Source organism: Oratosquilla oratoria, chromosome 20 (assembly GCF_046742065.1).
Source record: "Oratosquilla oratoria isolate Oo_2021 chromosome 20, ASM4674206v1, whole genome shotgun sequence".
In the NCBI taxonomy this organism is placed as follows: Eukaryota; Metazoa; Arthropoda; class Malacostraca; order Stomatopoda; family Squillidae; genus Oratosquilla; species Oratosquilla oratoria.
The window spans coordinates 21,996,242-22,018,554 of NC_134796.1; the positions used below are offsets into that span (position 1 = coordinate 21,996,242).

The 22,313-nt window shown below is 41.5% G+C and overlaps 1 protein-coding gene across 10 annotated transcripts in view; it reads left to right on the forward strand.

Annotated features, from left to right (window-relative positions):
* The window catches only part of LOC143036394 (E3 SUMO-protein ligase RanBP2-like), a 216,592-nt gene that overhangs the window by 140,470 nt on the left and 53,809 nt on the right, over window positions 1–22,313 (forward strand). For 9 of the 10 annotated variants that reach the window (XM_076203695.1, XM_076203701.1, XM_076203697.1 and 6 more), the window contains 2 exons: window positions 10,934–11,056; window positions 22,150–22,254. In XM_076203695.1, the coding sequence (XP_076059810.1) occupies window positions 10,934–11,056; window positions 22,150–22,254 (228 nt within the window). The remainder of the gene's footprint in view (window positions 1–10,933; window positions 11,057–22,149; window positions 22,255–22,313) is intronic. The other variant, XM_076203703.1, reaches the window with a different exon arrangement.

Below are 22,313 nucleotides of genomic sequence, written 5' to 3' on the forward strand. Positions count from 1 at the left end.
CAGACATTCCCCTCTCTCCCAAAGCCCCTTTTACCCCATCCATCCATCTCATCCACTTCATCCTAGGACGCTCACTCATATTCACTCCTTCCACCTCCGCCTTCCACACTTCCTTTACTAATCTTTCTTCACTCATTCTTTCCATGTGTCCAAACCATCCCAATACATTTTCATCAACCCTATCTCCCAACTCCCTTTCCACCCCTGTTCTCCTCCTCACCTCATTTCTCACTCCATCTAGCCTAGTAACCCCTATCATACTTCTCAGGCACCTCATCTCAAACACATTCAAACTCCTTCTCTCTTCCTCTCTTATGTTCCATGTTTCTGCCCCGTACAGTGCTGTCAGCACAATCACTTCTTCATACAATCTCCTAGCATCAATTCCCAAATGTCTATTTCTCATTACACTCTTTAATCCACCAAGGCATTTACTCGCTTCTCTCAATCTACATTCTACCTCCACCCCTACTCCCTTTCCTGCCACGTTTGCACCCAAGTATCTAAAACTATCCACTTTCTCCAGTCTGTCTCCCTTAATACTCACTCCAAGTCTGCTGCCACTCTCTCCCCATGTACATCTCATTACCTTACTTTTACCCACATCTTCAACTTCCTTCTTTCGCACACCTTCCCAAACTTTGTCACTAATTTCCTTAATCCCTCTTCTTATCCTACTTTAAGTGCAGTGTCGTCAGCAAACAACAACTGGCATATCTCCCACTTTTCTCCATTTTCTTTAAACATCTTCAATCCCCGATCCACTACCCTTGCATTCACCTCTCGTAATACCCCATCCATGTATAAATTGAACAGACAGGGCAACAACACATCCTTGATGAAGTCCCACCTTTACCTCAAACCACTCACTCTCCATTTCTAATCCTAACACAAGCTCTACTCTTGTATAACTTCTTGACTGCTCCTCACAGCTTTTCTCCTATCCCATATATCTGCAAAACCTCCCACAGTACCTTCCTCTCTACTCTGTCATAAGCCATTTCCAGATCCATAAAAGCCCAATAAACATCCTTACCTTTTCCTATAGCTTTCTCACATATCTGTCTTACCACAAAAATCTGATCCACACAACCCCTACCTGTCCTAAACCCACACTGTTCCTCACCAATTACTACCTCTGTTCCTATCCTAATCCTCTCAATCAAGACCCTCCCATAAACCTTCCCAACTACACTTTAACAAGTTGATCCCTCTAAAACTACTACACTCACACTTGTCCCCCTTCCCAAGTAAAATGGAACTATACAGGCATTAGTCCAGTCCTCCAGCACTCTACCATCTCTTAAACAAACATAAAATAATCTCACCAGCAAGTACACCATAACTGTACCTCCTTTTTTCAGACATTATGCATGGCATCCATTCAACCCAGGTGCCCTACCTGCTCTCATCATCTTAACAGCTGCTTTCACTTCATCTTTCCTTATTTCTCCTCCATTTTCCTCATTCATCTCTCATTTTCTTAGCGTTTCCCATTGCAACTACCTTTCCCTCCCTATCCTCCTTCACATATAGCAACTCCCTAAAATACTCAGCCCACCATCCTCTCGCTGCCTTCTCTTCCAGTATCATCTCTCCATCTGCACCTTTTACCTTTTACCTTTTCTTCTCAACTTGATACACCTCCTCTTTCTCTTTTACATATTTTTATTACTTTCAAAATTTTCTGTCATACTCTTACCCTATTTCACACCTGCTCTCCTCTTTGCCTCCTTTATCTTATGCTTGACTTCTCTTTACTTTGTACCTCTCATATGATTCCCTTGTCCTAATTTGTAACCGATCTATGAAAGCCTGCTTCTTCTCTTTTACACCCTTCTTTGTTTCCTCATCCCACCACTCACTACCCTTCCTTCTATTTCCTCCTGTCCTCCTTGTTCCACACATCATCTTTGCACATCTTATGACTCCCTCTTTGAACCATCCCCATTCCTCCTCCACTCCAAGTTCAACTCTATCCTTTACTCCCTCCCACTCCTCTCTCTGGTTCTTCTTATAGTCCTTCTCCTTTTCTTTCTCATTTAAGCAGTTCACTCTAAGTACCTCCCTACCTTCTGCCCTTTTCCTCTTTCTCCACTTATTCTCCACTCTCAACTTACCTTCCACCAAAAAATTGTCTGATATTCCCCACACCCTCTCCCCTTAGAACATTTACATCCTTAACTCTTCCTACTATACTCCTATACTGTAGTCAAAATTTGTGAAAAAGTTACCAAAAATAGATGGACAAAACATCTGGAGAACAACATACTAAACAGTTTGGATACATGTGTCGCAAATCTGATCGGTTTTTACTCAAGACTATTAGATATAATACAGGAAATGGAGGGATGGGCTGATTGTGCTTTCCTAGATCTAGAAAAAGATTTTGATAAAATGCCACATTGAAAACTATTAGGAAAACAAAAACCATAGGAGGGTTACAAGGTAAACTGCTAGAATGTATGGAGGATTTCTTGCATGGATGAAAAATGAGAGTAGTACTCAGAGATAGGGGAAAAAATTAGTGGAGTACCACAGGGATTGGTACTGGCTCTAATAAAGTTTGCTATAGTACTGGGAGACCTTAATGCTAGGGTAGGAAATGGTTCAATTGATGGAGTGGTTGGGAAATGTGGAGTTCCAGGAAAGAATCGTAGTGGAGAGTTGATGGTGGAAATGTGTCTAGAAAGAGAGTTGATGATATCAAATACAGTGTTTCGGAAGAAAGTCAAACATAAGTACACATGGGAGAGGGTGGATGGAAGGGTGGTAGAGTGTTAATGGATTATGTAGTGGTAAATAGGATTATGATAGGAAGAGTTAAGGATGTACATGTGCTAAGGGGAGAGGGAGGGGGAATATCAGATCATTTTTTGGTGGAAGGTAAGTTGAAATTGGAGGATAGATGGAGAAAGGAAAGGGGCAAAAGGTAGGGAGGAGCTTAGAGTGAACTCTTTAAATGAAAAGGAGGAGTACAAGAAGAAGCTGAAGGAGTGGGAGGGAGTGAAGGATAGAGTAGAGCTAGGTGTGGAGGAGGAATGGGGATGGTTCAAGGAGGGAGTCACAAAGTGTGCAAGAATGGTGTGTGGAACAAGAAGGACAGGAGGAAATAGAAGGAAGGGTAGTGAATGGTGGGATGAGGAAACAAAGAAGGTTGTAGAAGAGAAGAAGTGAGCTTTCACAGTTTGGTTACAAAATAGGACGAGGGAGTCATATGAGAGGTACAAAGAAAAGAAAAGAGAAGTAAAGCAAAAGTTAAAGGAGGCAAAGAGGAGAGCAGATGTGAAATGGGGTAAGAGTATGACAAAATTTTGAAGGTAATAAAGATGTTTTGGAAACAAATTAAGAGAGGAAGAGGAGGCGAATCAAGTATAGAAGAGGTAAAAGGTGCAGATGGAGAGATGATAATGGAAGAGAAGGCATTAAGGGGAAGATGGGCAGAATATTTTAGGGAGTTGCTAAATGTGAAGGAGGATAGTGAGGGAAAGATAGTTGCAGTGGGAAATGCTAAGAAAATGAGAGTGATGAGTGAGGAAAATGGAGGAGAAATAAGAATGATGAAGTGAAGACAGTTGTTAAGATGATGAAAGCAGGTAAGGCACCTGGTCTGGATGGATGCCATGCAGAATGTCAAAAAAAAAAAGGAGGTACAGTGATGGTGGACTGGCTGGTGAGGTTATTTAATGTTTGTTGGAGAGGGTAGAGTGCCGGAGGACTGGAGGAGTGCCTGTATAGTTCCACTTTACAAGGGAAAAGGGGACAAGTGTGAATGTAGTAGTTTCAGAGGGATTAGTTTGTTAAGTGTAGTTGGGAAGGCTTATGGGAGGATCTTGATTGAGAGGATTAGGAGAGGAACAGAGGGAGTAATTGTTAAGGAACAGTGTTGATTTAGGACGGGTAGAGGTTGTGTAGATCAGATCTTTGTGGTAAGACAGATATGTGAGAAAGCTTTATATAAGAAAGTGGAAGGATTTTTTTGGGGGCTTTTATACCATCATATACCAAGGCTATTTCCCCCTTAGAAGGGGGGTAGCCAAAAAGAAAAAGTCATAAAATCATTCCCACCCATTCCATCCCTGAATACACTCCACACCCCTCCACCCTCCCTCTTATCTTAGCACCTCCTGAATGACGGGTCATCCCTGCACCTTGTCCACTGCCCTGGGTCAGAAGCAGTGTCGCAAGACACAGCACATCCACAGCAAGGCCGCTTCATTAAATCAGCGACCCCTGGAAAAGGCTTACGATAGGGTAGACAGAAAGGCACTGTGGGAGGTTATGCAGATATATGTGATAGGAGGAAAGCTTCTAGGAGCTGTCAAGAGTTTTTATGAGAGTAGTAGAACTTGTGTCAGGATTAGAAATGGAGAGAGTGAGTGGTTCGAGGTAAAGGTGGGACTTCATCAAGGATGTGTTATGTCGCCCTGGCTGTTCAACTTATACATGGATGGGGTAGTGCGAGAGGTAAATGCAAGGGTGGTGGGTCAGGGATAGGAAATGATTAAAGAAAATGGAGAAAAGTGGGAGGTGAGCCAGCTGTTGTTTGCGGACGACACTGCGCTTGTGGCAGGATTGGGGGAGGGATAGAGAAAGTTAGTGACAGAGTTTGGGAGAGTATGTGATAGAAGAAAGCTAAAGATAAATGTGGGTAAAAGTAAGGTGATGAGATGTACAAGGGGTGAAAGTGGCAGTAGACTGGAAGTGAGCATAAAGGGAGAGCGACTGGAGAAAGTGGATAGTTTTAGTGCAAATGTGGCAGGAAAAGGTGGAGGTAGAATGTAGATTGAGAGAAGCAAGTAAATGCCTTGGTGGATTAAAGAGTGTAATGAGGAATAGACATTTGGGAATGGATGCCAAGAGGAGACTATATGAAGGAGTGATTGTGCCAACAGCACTGTATGGGGCAGAAACATGGAACATAAGAGGGGAAGAGAGAAGGAGTTTGAATGTGTTTGAGATGAGGTGTCTCAGAAGTAAGATGGGGGTTACTAGGCTAGATAGAGTGAGAAATGAGGAGGTGAGGAGGAGAATGGGGGTGGAAAGGGAGCCGGGAGATAGGATTGATGAAATAATATTAGGATGGTTTGGACACACAGAAAGAATGAGTGAAGAAAGACTAGTAAAAGAGGTATGGAAGGCAGATATGGAGGGAGTGAACATGAGGGGAGGTCCTAGGATGAGGTGGATGGATGGGGTGAATGGGGCTTTGGGGAAGAGGGGAATGTCTGTTGAGGAAGGACAGGAGAGGACAGAAGACAGGGGTGAATGGAGAATGGTTGTATATGGATGATGTGATGCATGAGGTAGAATGGATGGGGGATGAGGTGGTATGTGTGAGCAAAATTTGACGCAGCCCAAAGGGATTTCTCCCCATCTCCTTTCCTGCATGAGGGGACAGAGAGGGGGGTCACCGAATATATGAAGCGACCTTGCTGTGGATGTGCTGTGTCTTGCGACACTGCTTCTGACCCAGGGTAGTGGACAGGATGCAGGGATGACCCATCATCCAGGAGGTGCCAAGATAGGAAGGAGGGTGGAGGGGAGTGGAATATATGGGAAATGAAATGGGTGGGAGTAATTTCTATGCCTCTTTCTTTTTGGCTACCCCAAAGAATGAGTGAAGAAAGACTAGTAAAAGAGGTATGGAAGGCAGATGTGGAGGGAGTGAACATGAGGGGACGTCCTAGGATGAGGTGGATGGATGGGGTGAAGGGGGCTTTGGGGAAGGGGGGAATGTCTGTTGAGGAAGGAGGGGAGAGGACGGAAGACAGAGGTGAGTGGAGAATGGTTGTATATGGATGATGTTGTGACTGCATGAGGAGAAATGGGTGGGGGGGTGGGGGGTGGGGTAGTATGTGTGAGTAAATTTTGACGCAGCCCGAAGGGATTTCTCCCCCTCGCCTTATATGCAAAGGGGGACGGAGAGGGGGGGTCGCCGATTAAATGAAGCGGCCTTGCTGTGGATGTGCTGTGTCTTGCGACACTGCTTCTGACCCAGGGCGGTGGGCAGGGTGCAGGGATGACCCGTCATCCAGGAGGTGCTCAGATGAGAGGAAGGGTGGGAGGGGTGTGGAGTGTATTTAGGGATGAAATGGGTGGGAGTGTAAAGGACGCCGTTGGAAGGGTGTAGAAGGCCGATGCCGATTGCGTTCGAGATAATCGAACGATCCAAGCAGGGGGAAGGCGGCGATGCAGGACGTTCCACACAAAGGACGCCGTTGGAAGGGTGTAGAAGGCCGATGCCGATTGCGTTCGAGAGAATCGAACGATGCGGGATTGGCGCAGGAAATTAATTTCCTGATACAAGCACGGAACTGTGAGAGATGTTGACTCGATCGCTACCGCTTAGACAATGGAGCTTCTACCCTCCTACCCTTGCGGGGGGAGGGGGGGCCCCCCTTGCCCCAGGAGGGCCCCTTACTGAGGATAATGGTTGCCCAGACCCTCGGAGTGAGGTGTTTTCAAGCACACACAGTGTTAGCGGTAGAAACGCGCCGCGTATCCTTGGGTAAGGAGTACCTCAGGTTTGTATCAGGGAAAAATTAATTTTCCTGCGAAAATTACATTTTTATGCCTTTCCCTTTTTGGCTACCTCCCTTGGTATATGTATGTATTTATGTGAATGACATGGATTAGGGTGTGGACAGTTGCATGAGCTTCTTTGCTGACAATGCAAAGTTCTTGGGAAGAGTGAGCACTGAAATAGACTGTGAGTCTCTGCAGAAAGATCTGAACAAACTTTGGGAATGGAGTCAGAAGTGGGAAGTTGACTTAAATATTAAGAAATGTAGCATAATGGAATTTGGAAAAAGTAAAAACAGAATATCAGTACAGTATAAAATCAGTGAAAAGGAAATAAAGAAAGTGGGATTTGAAAAAGACCTGGGAGTAATCATCCTAGAATTTGCTAAGATCAGTAAAAGTGAAATTTACTTGGACAAAGAAATGGTAAAGAAAATACTAGTCATATTGATAAGACCAAGACTGGAGTATGCAGTGACACTGGACACCCAGTACTAAAAAGAATCCAAGGAAAATTGAAAGAATCCAAAGAGCAACTACGAAGATGGCCCCCACATTTTCAGAACTGTCATATGAAGAGAGATTATCAAAATTAGATTTACCAACCCTGGAACAAGGAAGAGAAAGAGGAGACCTGTTGATCATCTATAGAATCATGAGAGGTACAGAAGTCCTTTATAGAGAAATACAAGAGGACATGGAAGGAAACTAAAAATATAAGAGACCTAAAAAAAGAACGGCATTCTCCATAGAGTGGTGGATGTATGGAACAAACTGGATGAAATTATAGTGTATGCAAAATCCATATACAAATTTAAGAACAATTTAGATACTGAGAGATACAGAGACGGCACACCACAAGCGTAGCTCCCTATCCCGTAAGATACAACATAATTTCAGCCATTTCTACATATATATATTACTCATTCCCTTGATACAGTTTCACTATTTCTTGTTTATTTTTTAATTTACCACACATTTTGGATTTAGACACGGAAGATTTGCTTTTACTTGAGGGTAATAGAAATAATGCAAGAATGGGACAGATGGATGGATTGTGTTTCCTAGATCTACGAAAAGCATTTGATAAAATACCACTTAAAAACATAAGAAAAATTGAAATAATAGGTGGTGTACAAGGAAAGTTATTGAAATGGATGGAAGATTTCTTGAATGGGAGAAAAATGAGTGGTTCTTAAGATACAGAAAACGACCTGGGAAGAAATGATAAGTGGAGTCCCACAAGGTTCCATATTGGCTCCAATAATGTTTGCCATATATAGAAATGACATGGATGAAGGGTGTGGATTGTTATGTGAACTTCTTTGCAGATGATGCAAAACTACTAAAGAAAGGAAGTACATAGGAAGACTGTATCACTACAGAAAGGCCTGGATAAAATCTGGGAATGGAGTCAAAATTGGGAAGTGAACTTCAACATCAAGAAATGTAGTATAATAGAGTTTGGAAAAAGTTAAAATAGAATATGAGGGCAATAGAAAATTGGTACAAAAGAAGTTAAAAAAGTTAGCTCAGAAAGAGACCTAGGAGTAATTATCAGCAAAGACATGTCACCAGACAAGTATATCAACAAAATAGTCTGAGAAACCTTCAATTTACTAAGATCAATGAAAGTGGCCTTTGACTACTTGGATGAGGAAATGTTAAAGAAAATATTATTTACTGTGGTAGGACCAAGGTTGGAGTACGCTATGGACACCTAGTACTAAAAAGAATGTAAAGAAATTAGAAAGAATTCAAAGAGTAATGACAAAGGTGGCACCAACACTTAATTGAAATACAAAGAAAGATTGTCCAAACTGGAACTACCAACCCTGGAACAAAGAAGAGAAAGAGAAGATCTACTGACCATTTACAGAATTATGAAAGGGATGGAAATCCTCAATAGAGATGATTTATTAAAGTGGGATAAGGTAAAAACAATAGGACATGAAAAGAAAATCAAAAAGGATAGTTATAGAAGAGATCTGAAAAAGAATAGTTTCCAACACGAGTGGTGGATATCTGGAACGAATTGGTGTGTGCAAAAACTATACAAGAATTTAAGAACAAACTAGATGCCGAAAGGTACAAAGACGGGTCACTATGACCATAGCTCTCTTGCCGTATAATGCAACTATGTAAATACCTCATTCTTGAAGACAGAAGAGACGTGCAGTTACATAGTGAAAACTTTCATGTAGACAATAAGTAGGTCTGCAGGTCCAGGAGCTCATTTTCATGCTTGAGAGACAACCTAAAACTGCAATCTTGAGAGCTTGATGCATCCACTACATTAGCAACCTGTGTGTGCAACCAGTCATAATGAAGTTAATCCTTCTGATGAAGTTAATTAGTACATACATACATATACATATACCAAAGGCTTTTTCCCCCTACATGGGGGGTAGCCAAAAAGAAAAAGGCATAGAAACCACTCCCACCCATTTCATTTCCTATATATTCCACTCCCCTCCACCCTCCTCCCTCCCTCTCATTTTGACACCTGCATCCCGTCCACTGCCCTGGGTCAGAAGCAGTGCCGCATGACACAGCACATCAGCAGCAAGGCTGATTCATAAATTCAGCGACCCCCCCCCTCCTCTCCGTCCCCCCATGCAGAAAAAGAGAAGATGGGGAGTAATCCCTTCGGGCTGTGTCATATTTTTTTCTCAAACATACTTTTTCTCCCCCACCCACTGCCCCTCATGCATCACAGCATCATCTATACACAACCCCTCTCCATTCAACCCTATTTTCTGTCCTCTCCCATCCTTCCTCCACAGACATTCCTCTCTTTTGTAATGCCCCTTTCACCCCATCCATCCATCTCATCCTAGGACGCCCCCTCATATTCACTCCTTCCACCTCTGCCATCCACACCTTTCGCTAATCTTTCTTCACTCATTCTTTCCATGTGTCCAAACCATCCTAATACTCTTTCATCAACCCTATCTCCCAGTTCCCTTTCCACCCCAGTTCTCCTCCTCACCTCCTCATTTCTCACTCTATCCAGCCAAGTAACCCCTATCATACTTCTCAGACACCTCATCTCAAACACATTCTAACTCCTTCTCTCTTCCTCTCATGTTCCATTTTTCTACCCTGTACAATGCTGTTGGCACAATCACTCTTTCATACAGTCTCCTCTTAGCATCCATTCCCTGATGTCTATTTCTCATTACACTTTTCAATCCATCAAGGCATTTACTCGCTTCTCTCAATCTACATTCTACCTCCACCCCCACTCCTCCCTTACCTGCCACATTCACACCGAAGTATCTAAAACTATCCACTTCCTCCAGTCTTTCACCCTTAATGCTCACTACCTGCCTGCTGTCACTCTCCCCTTGTATATCTCATCACCTTATTTTTACATACATACATATACCAAAGGCTTTTTCCCCCTTACCCGGGGGGTAGCCAAAAAGAAAAAGGCATAGAAATCACTCCCACCCATTTCATTTCCCATATATTCCACTCCCCTCCACCCTCCCTCCTATCTTGGCACCTCCTGGATGATGGGTCATCCCTGCATCCCGTCCACTACCCTGGGTCAGAAGCAGTGTCGCAAGACACAGGACATCCACAGCAAGACCACTTCATAAATTCGGCGACCCCCCTCTCCGTCCCCTCATGCAGAAAAGGAGAAGACAGGGAGAATTCCCTTCGGACTGCGTCAAATTTTTTCACATACATACTTCCTCACCCCCAATCCCCCACCCACTCCCCCTCATGCATCACAGCCTCATCTATACACAACCCTTATTTTTCCCCACATTTATCTTCAGCTTCCTTTTTTCACACATCTCAAACTCTGTCACTAACTTCCTCAATCCCTCCTCTGATCCTGATACAAGCGCAGTGTCGTCAGCAAACAACAACTGGCTCACCTCCCACTTTTCTCCATTTTCTTTAATCATCTCCAACCCTTGACCCACTACCCTTGCATTCACCTCTTGCACCACCTCTCGCACCACCAAGTTAATTAGTATATTCAAGATTTCATGGCTAGTACAAGAATTTTTTTTATTATTGTTATTAACCATTCATACGGTGCCGCCTATGTAGGCAGCATAAGGAGCAAGTGGGTACTCGATGATGCCGACGTCGCCATCTTGATTTTATTTATTGTAGTCGTACCTACGTAACCTCCATTCTCTCTAAACTGGCTTCATCATATTTTCTATGATTATCAAAATACAAGGTTGAAAGAGAACGAACAATTGAGCACTGACTTTATTTTATCATGCGATTATTATGACGCAACATCGCACGTCGGGCAGCTAATACTGCCAGAGACATGCGATGTGCCCTGGAGTGAAGAGGTTAAAACTTGAGATTGTATTATGAATATAAACAGACCATATAATTAATTTAGAACTTTTGGTACTTGTACCCCATACAGATGCAGGAAGTGTATTTGGTGGAAAGGGCAGCAGTATATTTGGTAACACATCTGACAGCCCATCACTGGTATTTAAACCTGCAGATCAGCCTAGTCCTGTTGGTTCAACCATTAAAGGATCTAGTAAGAATTTCAGTTTAGTTTTTTCTCTTCATGGGTAGAAGTTCGCATGTGATTGATTATACAGACGCTCCTCAACTTACGTTTTAGTTACATTCCGAACGTCCGAACGTAATGTGAAAATGAACGTAAGTTGTTACTGTACGTTCCAGTAATGTATGACCGTTCATACTGTACTATACATCCATAAATTCTATTACCGTATCTTATAAAACACTCCTAAATCATTAATTATAAACATAACATTGTAAAATAATAACATTAATTTGAAATAGATTAAATTCAAGTAACATAAAGTGAGATGGAGGAGGAGAAGGAGGAGGTGGAAGCAAGGCTCGTTCAGTCTGTCATTTGTGCCATGTAAACAATGGACGCAGCATCATGCGTAAGTATCGTTTGAACATCTTGTACTACGGAGAGTGCACTAAACTAAAAAAAAAAAAAAAAATTTTTTTTTTTTTTTTTTTTTTTTTTTTACAAGCAGTTCAAATGTAAAATAAAAAAAATGTAAAACGAATGAACGTAAGTAGAGGAGTGTCTGTATTGATTTAAAGGAATGTAGTCAAACCAATCTTTACCAACCTACAAGTTCAGATGATATATTTACCATTTGCCAAAAACTTGTTTAATATGTGCCTTGCTAAAAACAGAAATTATCTGTGCACCCTCCTTTCATGAACCTACACTGTTTATCCCCAATTGCTCCATTTGTTCCCCACCAAATCCTCTCAACACCCACTCCTCTTGACCTGTTACATTTAACTCTAAAGCTAGTACATTTATATGACCCCTTTTCCTCTGTTTAGTGGTACTATACATGTAATTCTCCAGTCTACTGGCATTATAAATTTTTTCGCCGTCTGGGGTATTGGCTGTATGTTGTTATGGCAGAGTAGCATGTATGCAGTTGATACTTTAGGGTCTATACAGGGTGCCACTATGGACCAGAGCCACACATCATTTTGGCTGTGATAGAGGAGGACTCTGCTCACAGAGAAATGATGAAACTTTTTATTATACTGCTACTGTCCCTCCATTATGCTGTCCCCCAACCCCTTGTTGCTGTCCTGTACCATTTCTCTGAATTTCATTTCCTTGTTTTGCCTACCCTGTGATAGGACAAGAATACTGACACCAAGTATTTCCACTTGGATCGTAAGCGGTGAGAAAAATGGGACGGGGATTGGGACCAGGCATCCTTCTCCCTGTAGCCCCACAGGGGACATTCTTAAAAAAAAAAAAAAAAAAAAAAAAAAAATGGTAAAAGGCAGAAGAGGGTCTAGGAGTTTTCCAACCAGTACCCTAAGGTTTGGGTCTTTTAATGTGCATGGATATGGTACAGATGAGAGTAAAAGGGAAGAGATAGGTAGTACGTTTGTGAAAAGAAAGATGGATGTGTTGGCCTTGAGTGAAACTAAATTGAGAGGGAAAGGCAAGTATGAGTTTGGGAGTGTAATTGGGAGGTATTCAGGAATGAAGAGAGAGGGAGAGAAGGGGTGGCTATACTAGTAAGTAAAGACATAGGTAAATGTGTAGTGGAGTGGAATGAGGTTTCCTCAAGGATAATGTGGATGAAATTGGAACTGGGAAAGGAGATGTTGGTTTTTGTAAGTGCATATGGGCCTGATAGTGAGAAGAGTGTAGAAGAAAGGGAGGCTTTTTGAATAGATTTAAATTAGTGCATAGAAGGATTAGGGAGGAATGTCATTGTAGTAGTATTGGGAGACTTTAATGCTAGGGTAGGAAATGAACCTATTGATGGAGTGGTTGGGAAATGTGGAGTTCCAGGAAAGAATCATTGTGGAGAGTTGATGGTGGAGGGCTCGGGTTCCGAATAGCAACTGTAATAACAGCGACTATCACAACAGCGACCACATGATAGCGACTGTATTATAAGAGCGATTGTCATAACAGCAACATCATCGCATCAACTGCATGAAACTGCTCAGTAATAAAAAGATGAAACCTAAAGGGAATCTAAAACAACATTTTATTTGGACTAGCTATAGAAGTCACATGATTTAAAAAGAAAAAGACTAGTCAAGCCAAATAACAGAAAGTCATCAAGCCTTGCAATAAAAATCAGTCATCAAGTGATCAAGCCTCGTTTATTTCTAAATTGTGAGCGAGAGCTCAAAGGAATTGTAGAAGATCATACTGATCTCGATTTTGCTGTACAGCAGTGATTCATGTGTTCATTGTCACGTATCTTTTCATTCGCTGAGTCAGGTCTCTGCCTTGTAGGAGCTGGGTTCGGTTTGTCCGTTGAAGGGCTTCCTCCCGTCATGACTTATCATGTCACTTCCTTTTCTTGACTTTATACACTCCATTGTGGGCAAGTTGTCCCAAGTCTTAACAATGTGAAGAACAACAACGTTTTGCTCGTTAGAGCTTTATCAAGTACACGGACATTGGGGCGAACATTTGGATTACATATAGGGGGAAGGTCTCGAACAAGGTAGGGGTGGGGGAAGAACACCAACCCACGGAGGGAGGAAGGATTGGATTTGCCCCAACTTGCGTCCTTTTTGTCCTGCTGTTTTGTCAGATCCTTGATGGTCCTGCTAGAATGTCCCACTACTTGAATATTACTCGGCTCAAGTGACCGGGTGAGGAGGGAGGTGACGTTGCTGGTTGGTAGGATTAGTCTTCTTGTTGGTTCCTTTTGTTGTTGCTGACCTTCCATTATTTTAATTAACATCTTCACTCCGGGCCAAAATCTCGCGGGCAGCATTATCTGCCAGATATACGATGTGTCGTAATAATACTCGCATCATAAAATATAGTCACCGCTTATATCGATCGTTCTCTCTTTCACCCGTGAATTTTGATAACCATAGAAAATGTGATGAAGACAGTTTAGAGAGTATGTCATTATGCAGGGGCAACTACAATAAATATAATCAAGACGCCGATATGGCAGCCCCGCATATCCACTTGCTCCTCATGCCGCCTACGTATGCGGCACCATATGGAAGTGGTTAAGTAATATTTAAGTAGTGGGACATTCTGTGAGCACCAATGTCAGTGTACTTGATAAAGCTCTAACGAGTGAAACGTTGTACTACCAATAAAGGCTTCGACCTCACATGGTGTTGCCCCAAGTTGCGTCCTTTTTGTCCTGCTGTTTTGTCAGATCCTTGATGGTCCTGCTAGAATGCCCCACTACTTGAATATTACTCGGCTCAAGTGACCGAGTGAGGAGGGAGGTGACGTTGCTGGTTGGTAGGATTAGTCTTCTTGTTGGTCCCTTTTGTTGTTGCCGATCCTAAATTATTTTAATTAACAACCCAAACATTACTATGTCCGACGATCGAGCGACTGACCAGTAAATTCACTTCAGTAAACTTATCTCGCAAAGTAACACAAACATGTAAACACAAACAAATAAACATGAGCGATAGAAACATAAGTCTGCAACCTTTTGAGCATATATCATTCTGAACCTATCTCACAAAGTAAACACAACTGAACACGTAAATACAAACATGAAAACACAAGCAATTGAAACATAAGTCTGCGACCATTCTGACTGGTTGATAGTAAAGTCGCTATTGTTACAGTCGCTGTTATAGTGCGGTCGCCATTATGGCAGTCGCTGTTTTGAAAGTCGCTCACCTGATTACGTCGCCCTTATGAAGCCGCTATTATGACTGTTGCTGTTTTGACAGTCGCTATCCGTCCCGGATCCCATGGTGATGTGTCTAGAGTTGATAATAGCAAATACAGTATTTCAGAAGAAAGTCAAGCTGAAGTACACATGGGAGAGGGTGGTGGATGGAAGGGTGCTAGATTGAGCATTAATGAAATATGTAGTGGTAGATAGGAGTATAATAGGAAGAGTTAAGGATGTACATGTGCTAAGGGGAGAGAGTGGGGGAATATCAGATCCTTTTTTGGTGGAAGGTAAGTTGAGAGTGGAGGATAGATGGAGAAAGAGGAAAAGGACAAAAGGTAGGGAGGTGCTTAGAGTGAACTCTACATGAAAAGGAGAAGGAGCTGAAAGAGGAGTGGGAGGGAGTGAAGGATAGAGTAGAGCTAGGTGTGGAGGAGGAATGGGGATGGTTCAAGGTGGGAGTCACAAAGTATGCAAAGATGGTGTGTGGAACAAGAAGGACAGGAGGAAATAGAAGGAAGGGTAGTGAATGATGGGATGAGGAAACAAAGAAGGTTGTAGAAGATAAGCGAGCTTTCACTGATTGGTTACAAAATAGGATGAGGGAGTCATATGAGAGGTACAAAGAAAAGAAAAGAGAAGTAAAGCACAAGGTAAAGAAGGCAAAGAGGAGAGCAGGTGTGAAATGGGGTAAGAGTATGACAAAATTTTGAAAGTAATAAAAAAAAAAATTGGAAAGAAATTAAGAGAGGAAGAGGAGGTGAATCAAATAGAAAAGGTAAAAGGTGCAGATGGAGAGATGATAATGGATGAGAAGGCATTAAGGGGAAGATGGGCAGAATGTTTCATTGAGTTGCTAAATGTGAAGGAGGATAGGGAGGGAAAGATAGTTGCAGTGGGAAGTGCTAAGAAAATGAGAGTGATGAGTGAGGAAAATGGAGGAGAAATAAGGAAGGATGGAGTGAAGACAGTTGTTGAGATGATGAGAACAGGTAAGGCACCTGATCTGGATGGATGCCATGCAGAATGTCTAAAAAGAAAAAAAAAAATGGAGGTACAGTGATGGTGGACTGGCTGGTGAGGTTATTTAATGTTTGTTGGAGAGAGGGTAGAGTGCCAGAGGACTGGAGAAGTGCCTGTATAGTTCCTTTTTACAAGGGAAAAGGGGACAAGTGTGAGTATATTAGTTTCAGAGGGATTAGCATGTTAAGTGTATTAGGGAAGGCTTATGGGAGGATCTTGATTGAGAGGATTAGGAGTGGAAGAGAGGGAGTAATTGGTGAGGAACAGTGTGGATTTAGGACAGGTAGAGTTTGCATAGATCAGATTTTTGTGAGAAAGCTATAGGAAAAGGTAAGGATGTTTTTTGGGCTTTGATGGATCTGGAAAAGGCTTATGATAGGGTAGACAGGAAGGCACTGTGGGAGGTATTGCGGATATACGGGATAGGAGGAAAGCTTCTAGGAGCTGTCAAGAGTTTTTACGAGAGTAGTAGAGCATGTGTCAGGATTAGAAATGGAGAGAGTGAGTGGTTCGAGGTAAAGGTGGGACTTCGTCAGGGATGTGTTATGTCACCCTGGCTGTTCAACTCATACATGGATGGGGTGGTGCGAGAGGTAATTGCAAGGGTGGTGGGTCAGGGATTGGAGATGTTTAAAGAAAATGGAGAAAAGTTGAGCCAGTTGTTGTTTGTGGAAGACACTGCGCTTGTGGCAGGATCGGAGGGGGAACTGAGGAAGTTGGTGACAGAGTTTGGGAGAGTGTGTGAAAGAAAAAAGTTGAAGATAGATGTGGGTAAAAGTAAGGTGATGAGATGTACAAGGGATGAAAGTGGTAGTACAAAGGATTTTACAAAAGGATTACAAAGGCGGAGCATGCCGACAGGAGACCTTTTGATCCATATCTAGGTCGGATGCAAAAAAAAAAAAAAACATTAATAATAAATTAAAACTATAATAATGTAAAAATAACAAATAAAATACATAAATAAATGCATAGGTATAGTTGAATAACAAACAGGTAAATAGTAAATGATTATAAATTGACATATAACTAATAATAAATGAAAATCAGACAGACAAATTATAACAAAACAAAAACAAATAATATAACATAAATTATAATCATTACAGCATCTTACTTAGGTATTTATCTAAATGATTCTTAAAGCTTCGAACTGAACTACATTGCACTACCTGTGCAGGAAGTTTATTCCATTCATTAACTACACGGTTGGCAAAGTTGTTTCTACCTACTTCCAAATTGAATCTATTTCTGGACAGTTTGAGACCATTGTTTCTTGTCTGATTCTCATTCAATGTGAAAATTTGGTCACTTTTGATGTTGTCAATTCCCTTTAAAATCTTAAAGACCTGTATCAAGTCACCTCTGAGTCTACACTTTTTTAGGGAAAACAGATTCATGTGCTTAAGTCGATTTTCGTATGATTTATTTTTGATATTTGGAATCAGTTTTGTGGCTCGCCGTTGTACTTTTTCCAGTCTGTTAATGTCTTTAATGAGATTCGGTGACCATAGGGAAACAGCATATTCCAAATGTGGACGAACTAACGATTTATATAGCTTGTTAATGAGTGATGGACTTTTGAAATCAAAAGATCGCACAATCAATCCCAGTATCTTATTTGCTTTCTCAGAGGCTGAAATACACTGCTTGGATGATTTGAGGTCGTTACTGATAATTACACCGAGATCTTTTTCACTATCCACTTTTGTTAACAAATTTCCAAATAACTCGTAGTCGTACTTACTGTTATTTTTACCTATGTGCATTACCTTGCATTTACTTGTGTTAAATTTCATTAGCCACTTTTCAGACCATTGCTGTAATTTATCTAAATCTTCTTGAATATCTAATTGGTTTGAATGATCATTTGCTACTCCGCACAGTTTTGTATCATCAGTAAATTTGGAAACAGTAGATTTTAGTCCATGGTCTATATCATTTATATATACTATGAATAGAAGTGGCCCAAGAACGGAACCCTGAGGAACTCCACTTGCAACACTTTTCCATCCAGAAGTTTTTCCATTTAAAACAACTCTCTGTTTTCGACCTTTCAACCAATTACTAGTCCAACCTAATAGGCTACCACTTATTCCATGCAAAGCTAATTTAGTAAGTAGTCTTTCGTGTGGGACGGTATCAAAAGCTTTTGCAAAGTCTAGATATATTAACCACTTCAATACGGGACTTAAATCTCGCGGGCAGCAGCCAATGCCAGCCGTACGACGTAACGAAATAATATTCGCATCATAAAATATAGTCACCGCTTATATCGATCGTTCTCTCTTTCACCCGCGAATTTTGAAAACCACAGAGAATGGGATTAAGGGCGCATTTGGGAGAATGTAAAAACACAGGGGCGACTACAATAAATATAATCAAGACGCCGATATGGCAGCGTCGCGAATCCACTTGCTCCTCATGACGCCTACGTGTGCGGCACCGTATGGAAGGGGTTAAATCTATATTGTTTCTTTTGTCATAATTGGAGATAACTGTGTTGTAGAATTCTAGTAAGTTAGTCACGCAAGAACGTTTCCGTCTGAAACCATGCTGGCTATCATTTATCAAACGGTTACTTTCTAAATGATATTCGATATCATCTCTGATGATAGTTTCCATTATTTTTCCTACGATCGAAGTCAAACTTATAGGCCTATAGTTATTTGGTTTCTTTTTGTCACCTTTTTTGAATATGGGAGTAACGTTAGCTAGCTTCCATTCTCTTGGGACATCTCCGGATATGATGGATTTCTTGAAAATAATTTCTAATGGAACAACAATCTCATTTTTCATTTCCTTTAAGATTCTTGGATGCCAACCGTCAGGCCCTGGTGTTTTATTAACTTTGAGTTTGTCTATACACCTTTTAATTTTTTCTTTTGTTATATTTACCGTAGTGAGTAAGTTTACCCCAGACTTTTCACAGGTTTCAGTTTGGAATTCACTTTGAGGTGTTTCGTTTATGAATACCGAGCTAAAATAATTGTTTAAGATATTACACATTCCTTCATTTGAATATTCAAGTTGACCGTCAGCAGATAATAGTGGACCAATGTGATTCCTAACAACCTTTTTATCTCTAATGTAACTATAGAATTCTTTGGGATTCTCTTTGGATTTATCAGCGATGTTCATTTCGTATTGTCGTTTTCTTTTTCTTATTGTCTTTTTTAAATCTCTCTGTATTGATACATAACTTTCATAGTCATTAGATGCACCCGAGCACTTATATTTCTTATAAGCCTGTCTCTTTTTAGCAATACTTTTTTCAGTTTCTTTGTTGAGCCAGACTGGAAGTGAGCATTAAGGAGAGTGACTGGAGGAAGTGGATAGTTTTAAACACTTGGGTGCAAATGTGGCAGGAAAGGGTGGAGTGAAAGAATGGATGCTAAGAGGAGATTGTATGAAGGAGTGATTGTGCCAACAGCACTGTATAGGGCAGAAACATGGAGCATAAGAGAGGAAGAGAGAAGGAGTTTGAATGTATTTGAGATGAGGTGTCTGAGAAGTATGATAGGGGTTACTAGGCTGGATAGAATGAGAAATGAGAAGGTGAGGAGGAGAATAGGGTTGGAAAGGGAGTTGGGAGATAGGGTGGATGAAAGAGTATTAGGATGGTTTGGACACATGGAAAGAATGAGTGAAGAAAGACTAGTAAAAGAGGTATGAAAGGCAGATGTGGAGGGAGTGAACATGAGGGGGCGACCTAGGATGAGGAGAATGGATGGGGTGAAAGGGACTTGGGGAAGAGTGGAAATTCTGCTGAGGAAGAATGAGAGAGGACAGAAGACAGGAGAATGGTTGTATATGGATGATGTTGTGATGCATGAGATGCAATGGGTGGGGGGATGGGGGGTGAGGTAGTTTGTGTGAGAAAAATTTGATGCAGCCCGAAGGGACATCTCCCCGTCTTCTCCTTTTCTGCATGAGGGGACGGAGAGGGGGGTCACCAATTTAATGAAGCAGCCTTGCTATGGATGTGCTGTGTCTTGCAACTCTGCCTCTGACCCAGGGCAGTGGACAAGATGCAGGGATGACCCGTCATCCAGGAGGTGACAAGATAAGAGGTAGGGTGGAGGGGAGTGGAATGCTTTAGGGATGGAGTGGGTGGGAATGGTTTTTATGCCTTTTTCTTTTTGGCTATCTCCTTTATAAGGGGGAAGCCTTTGATATATATATGTATAACTGATTACATCACCCCAGTTATTGGTCGCCAAATTTTAGTGACTATGACCCCAAATATATCTGGTCATATCTCCTGAACAGTTCAAATTAACCTTTAAATTTCAGAAATGTGTTTAGGGCCCTAAAACTACCTATTAACAAAATTTCAGCAAAATAGGAGAGATAGTGTTAACTTTTTTTTTTATCTCAAGTCTCAGAGAAATCAGTTGGTAGAGTGTTGTTGGGAAGATTTATGGAATGGTTTTGATTGAGAGGACTAGGAGAGTAACATAGGGAGTAATTGGTGAGGAGCAGTTTGGGTTTAGGAATGGTAGGAGTTGCACATGGATCAGGCTTTAGTGGTAAGGTAGATAGGTGAGAAAGCTTTAGCAAAAAGTAAGAATGTTTTTTGGGCCTTTATGGATTTGGTAAAAGCCTGTAACAAGGTAGACAGGAAGGCACTGTGGGAAGAATTGCAGATAAATGGGATTAGAGGAAAACCATTAAGGGCAGTTGAGTTTTTATGAGAGTAGTAAAGCCTGTGTTAGAATTAGAAATAGAGAAAGGAAGTTGTTTAAGGTAAAGGTGAGGCTCTGTCAGTGATGTCTTGTTGCCATGACTTCAGTGTGTACATAGTGGTGTGGTATGGGAGGTAAATGCAAGGGTAATGGGCAAGAGACTGGAGATTGTTAAAGAAAATTGAGAAAAGTGTGAGGTGCCAAATGTTGTTTGCTGATGACAGTGTGCTTGTGGCAGGGTCAGAGGAGGGATTAGGCAGTTAGTCAGAGTTTGGTATGGTATGTAATAGGAGAAAGTTGAAGATATATCTTAATTAAAGTAAGTTGATAAGATGTTCAAAGGGAGAGGATGGGAGCAAATTGGAAGGCTAAAAGGAGATAGGCTGGAGGAAGTTGATGGTTTAAGGTATTTAGGGTCACATGTGTCATGAAAGGGAGGAATGGAGGTGGAGGTAAATGTAGATTGAGAGAATTAAGTAAATGCCTTTGGGAATTCAAAAGTATCTTGCTGCACTGAATCTGACCCAGAGCAATGGGTGGGATACATAGATAACTCTTCATCCATGAGGAGCTAATTTGAGAGAGAGGAGAGCATGGTGGATGGGAGTGGGTACGTGCCTTTTGATTTTCCAACCTCCCATATAAGGAGGAAAAAGCCCATGATATATAGATAGTAATTTAAACTAATACAGTTGAATGGTGCATGGCTCTAGTCTGTAAAGGCACCCAAAAACAGCCCCAAAGGTATTGCATCCATACATATACATGTTGCAAATTGTCCTTTTTACCATGTAAGAGAGGTTGAGACAAGTTATATATCCACTCTTCACCAACCCTATACCAACATATCTCATTTGTTGCCCTCTTGATCTTAACTTCTTGTTGATGAAGGCTAATCCCTGTCCCTCACCCACTGCTCAGGCCAGAAGAAATGCAGCAAGACAGCTCCACAGCAGAGCCCAGCAATTGAAACTAGATTACCCCAACTGCTTAATTATATAGATACTCTTCCCCCACTCCACCTCTCCATAAATTACAGAGCACACAAGAAGAAATCCCTTTGGACCACATTAGTGTTCCATTCATAACTACTATCCATGTATTATTATTATTATTTCTTCTTCTTTTCTCTTCTTTTCTCTCTCTCTCTCCCTCCCTCCCTCCCTCCCCCTCCCTCCCTGGTTTGCTATTTCCTTTCTCTGCTCAACAGACATTCTCCTTGTAACCAGGGCCCTCTTCGCCCCATCCATCCATCCCATCTTCTCCACAAGTTCACTCCATCTACTTTTCCCTTCCACATTACAATATCTCTTCTCTAAGTATCTTATGGTCCCACCTGTAGGTTTTAACAGGTTTCCTGGGGCCTACATGTCCTCAACAAGAAAGACTGAAGGCAACACATTGATTGCCTTCTGCACTCTTTATGCTAGTGTTTCTTCACACATTCTTTCCATATAGGCAAACAGTAGCAATATTTTCATCAACCCTATCTGTCGGCCCTTTCCACCCCTGCCCTACTCTTCTGCATATGTCCTCATAACCCCCACCATACTTCTAAAACCCTTTATCTTAACACATTGAGGCTCCTTTCTCTCTTGCTTAAATTTCAAGCTTGACCCATTGTCTCAAGCACAATTACACCACACAGTTATCTTTATGTTCTTCCCCAGATATATACCTACATGTTATCATGTCAGTATGGGGTATTAGTCCTCTTGTTTCCTCTATTTATTTATTTATTTATTTATTTTCTTTTTTTGCATTTGCAGTTTTTGGAGGACTCTCCAGTTTCTCATCATCACCAAAAACTACTTTTAGCTTTGGTGATAAGTTTTCCACAAGTTCTCCAGTTTCATCTACGGGAATACCCGACAGTAAGTGATCCATCGAATACATTTTGTAACAGTGGATAATAATGTAGAGGTAAGGCAGA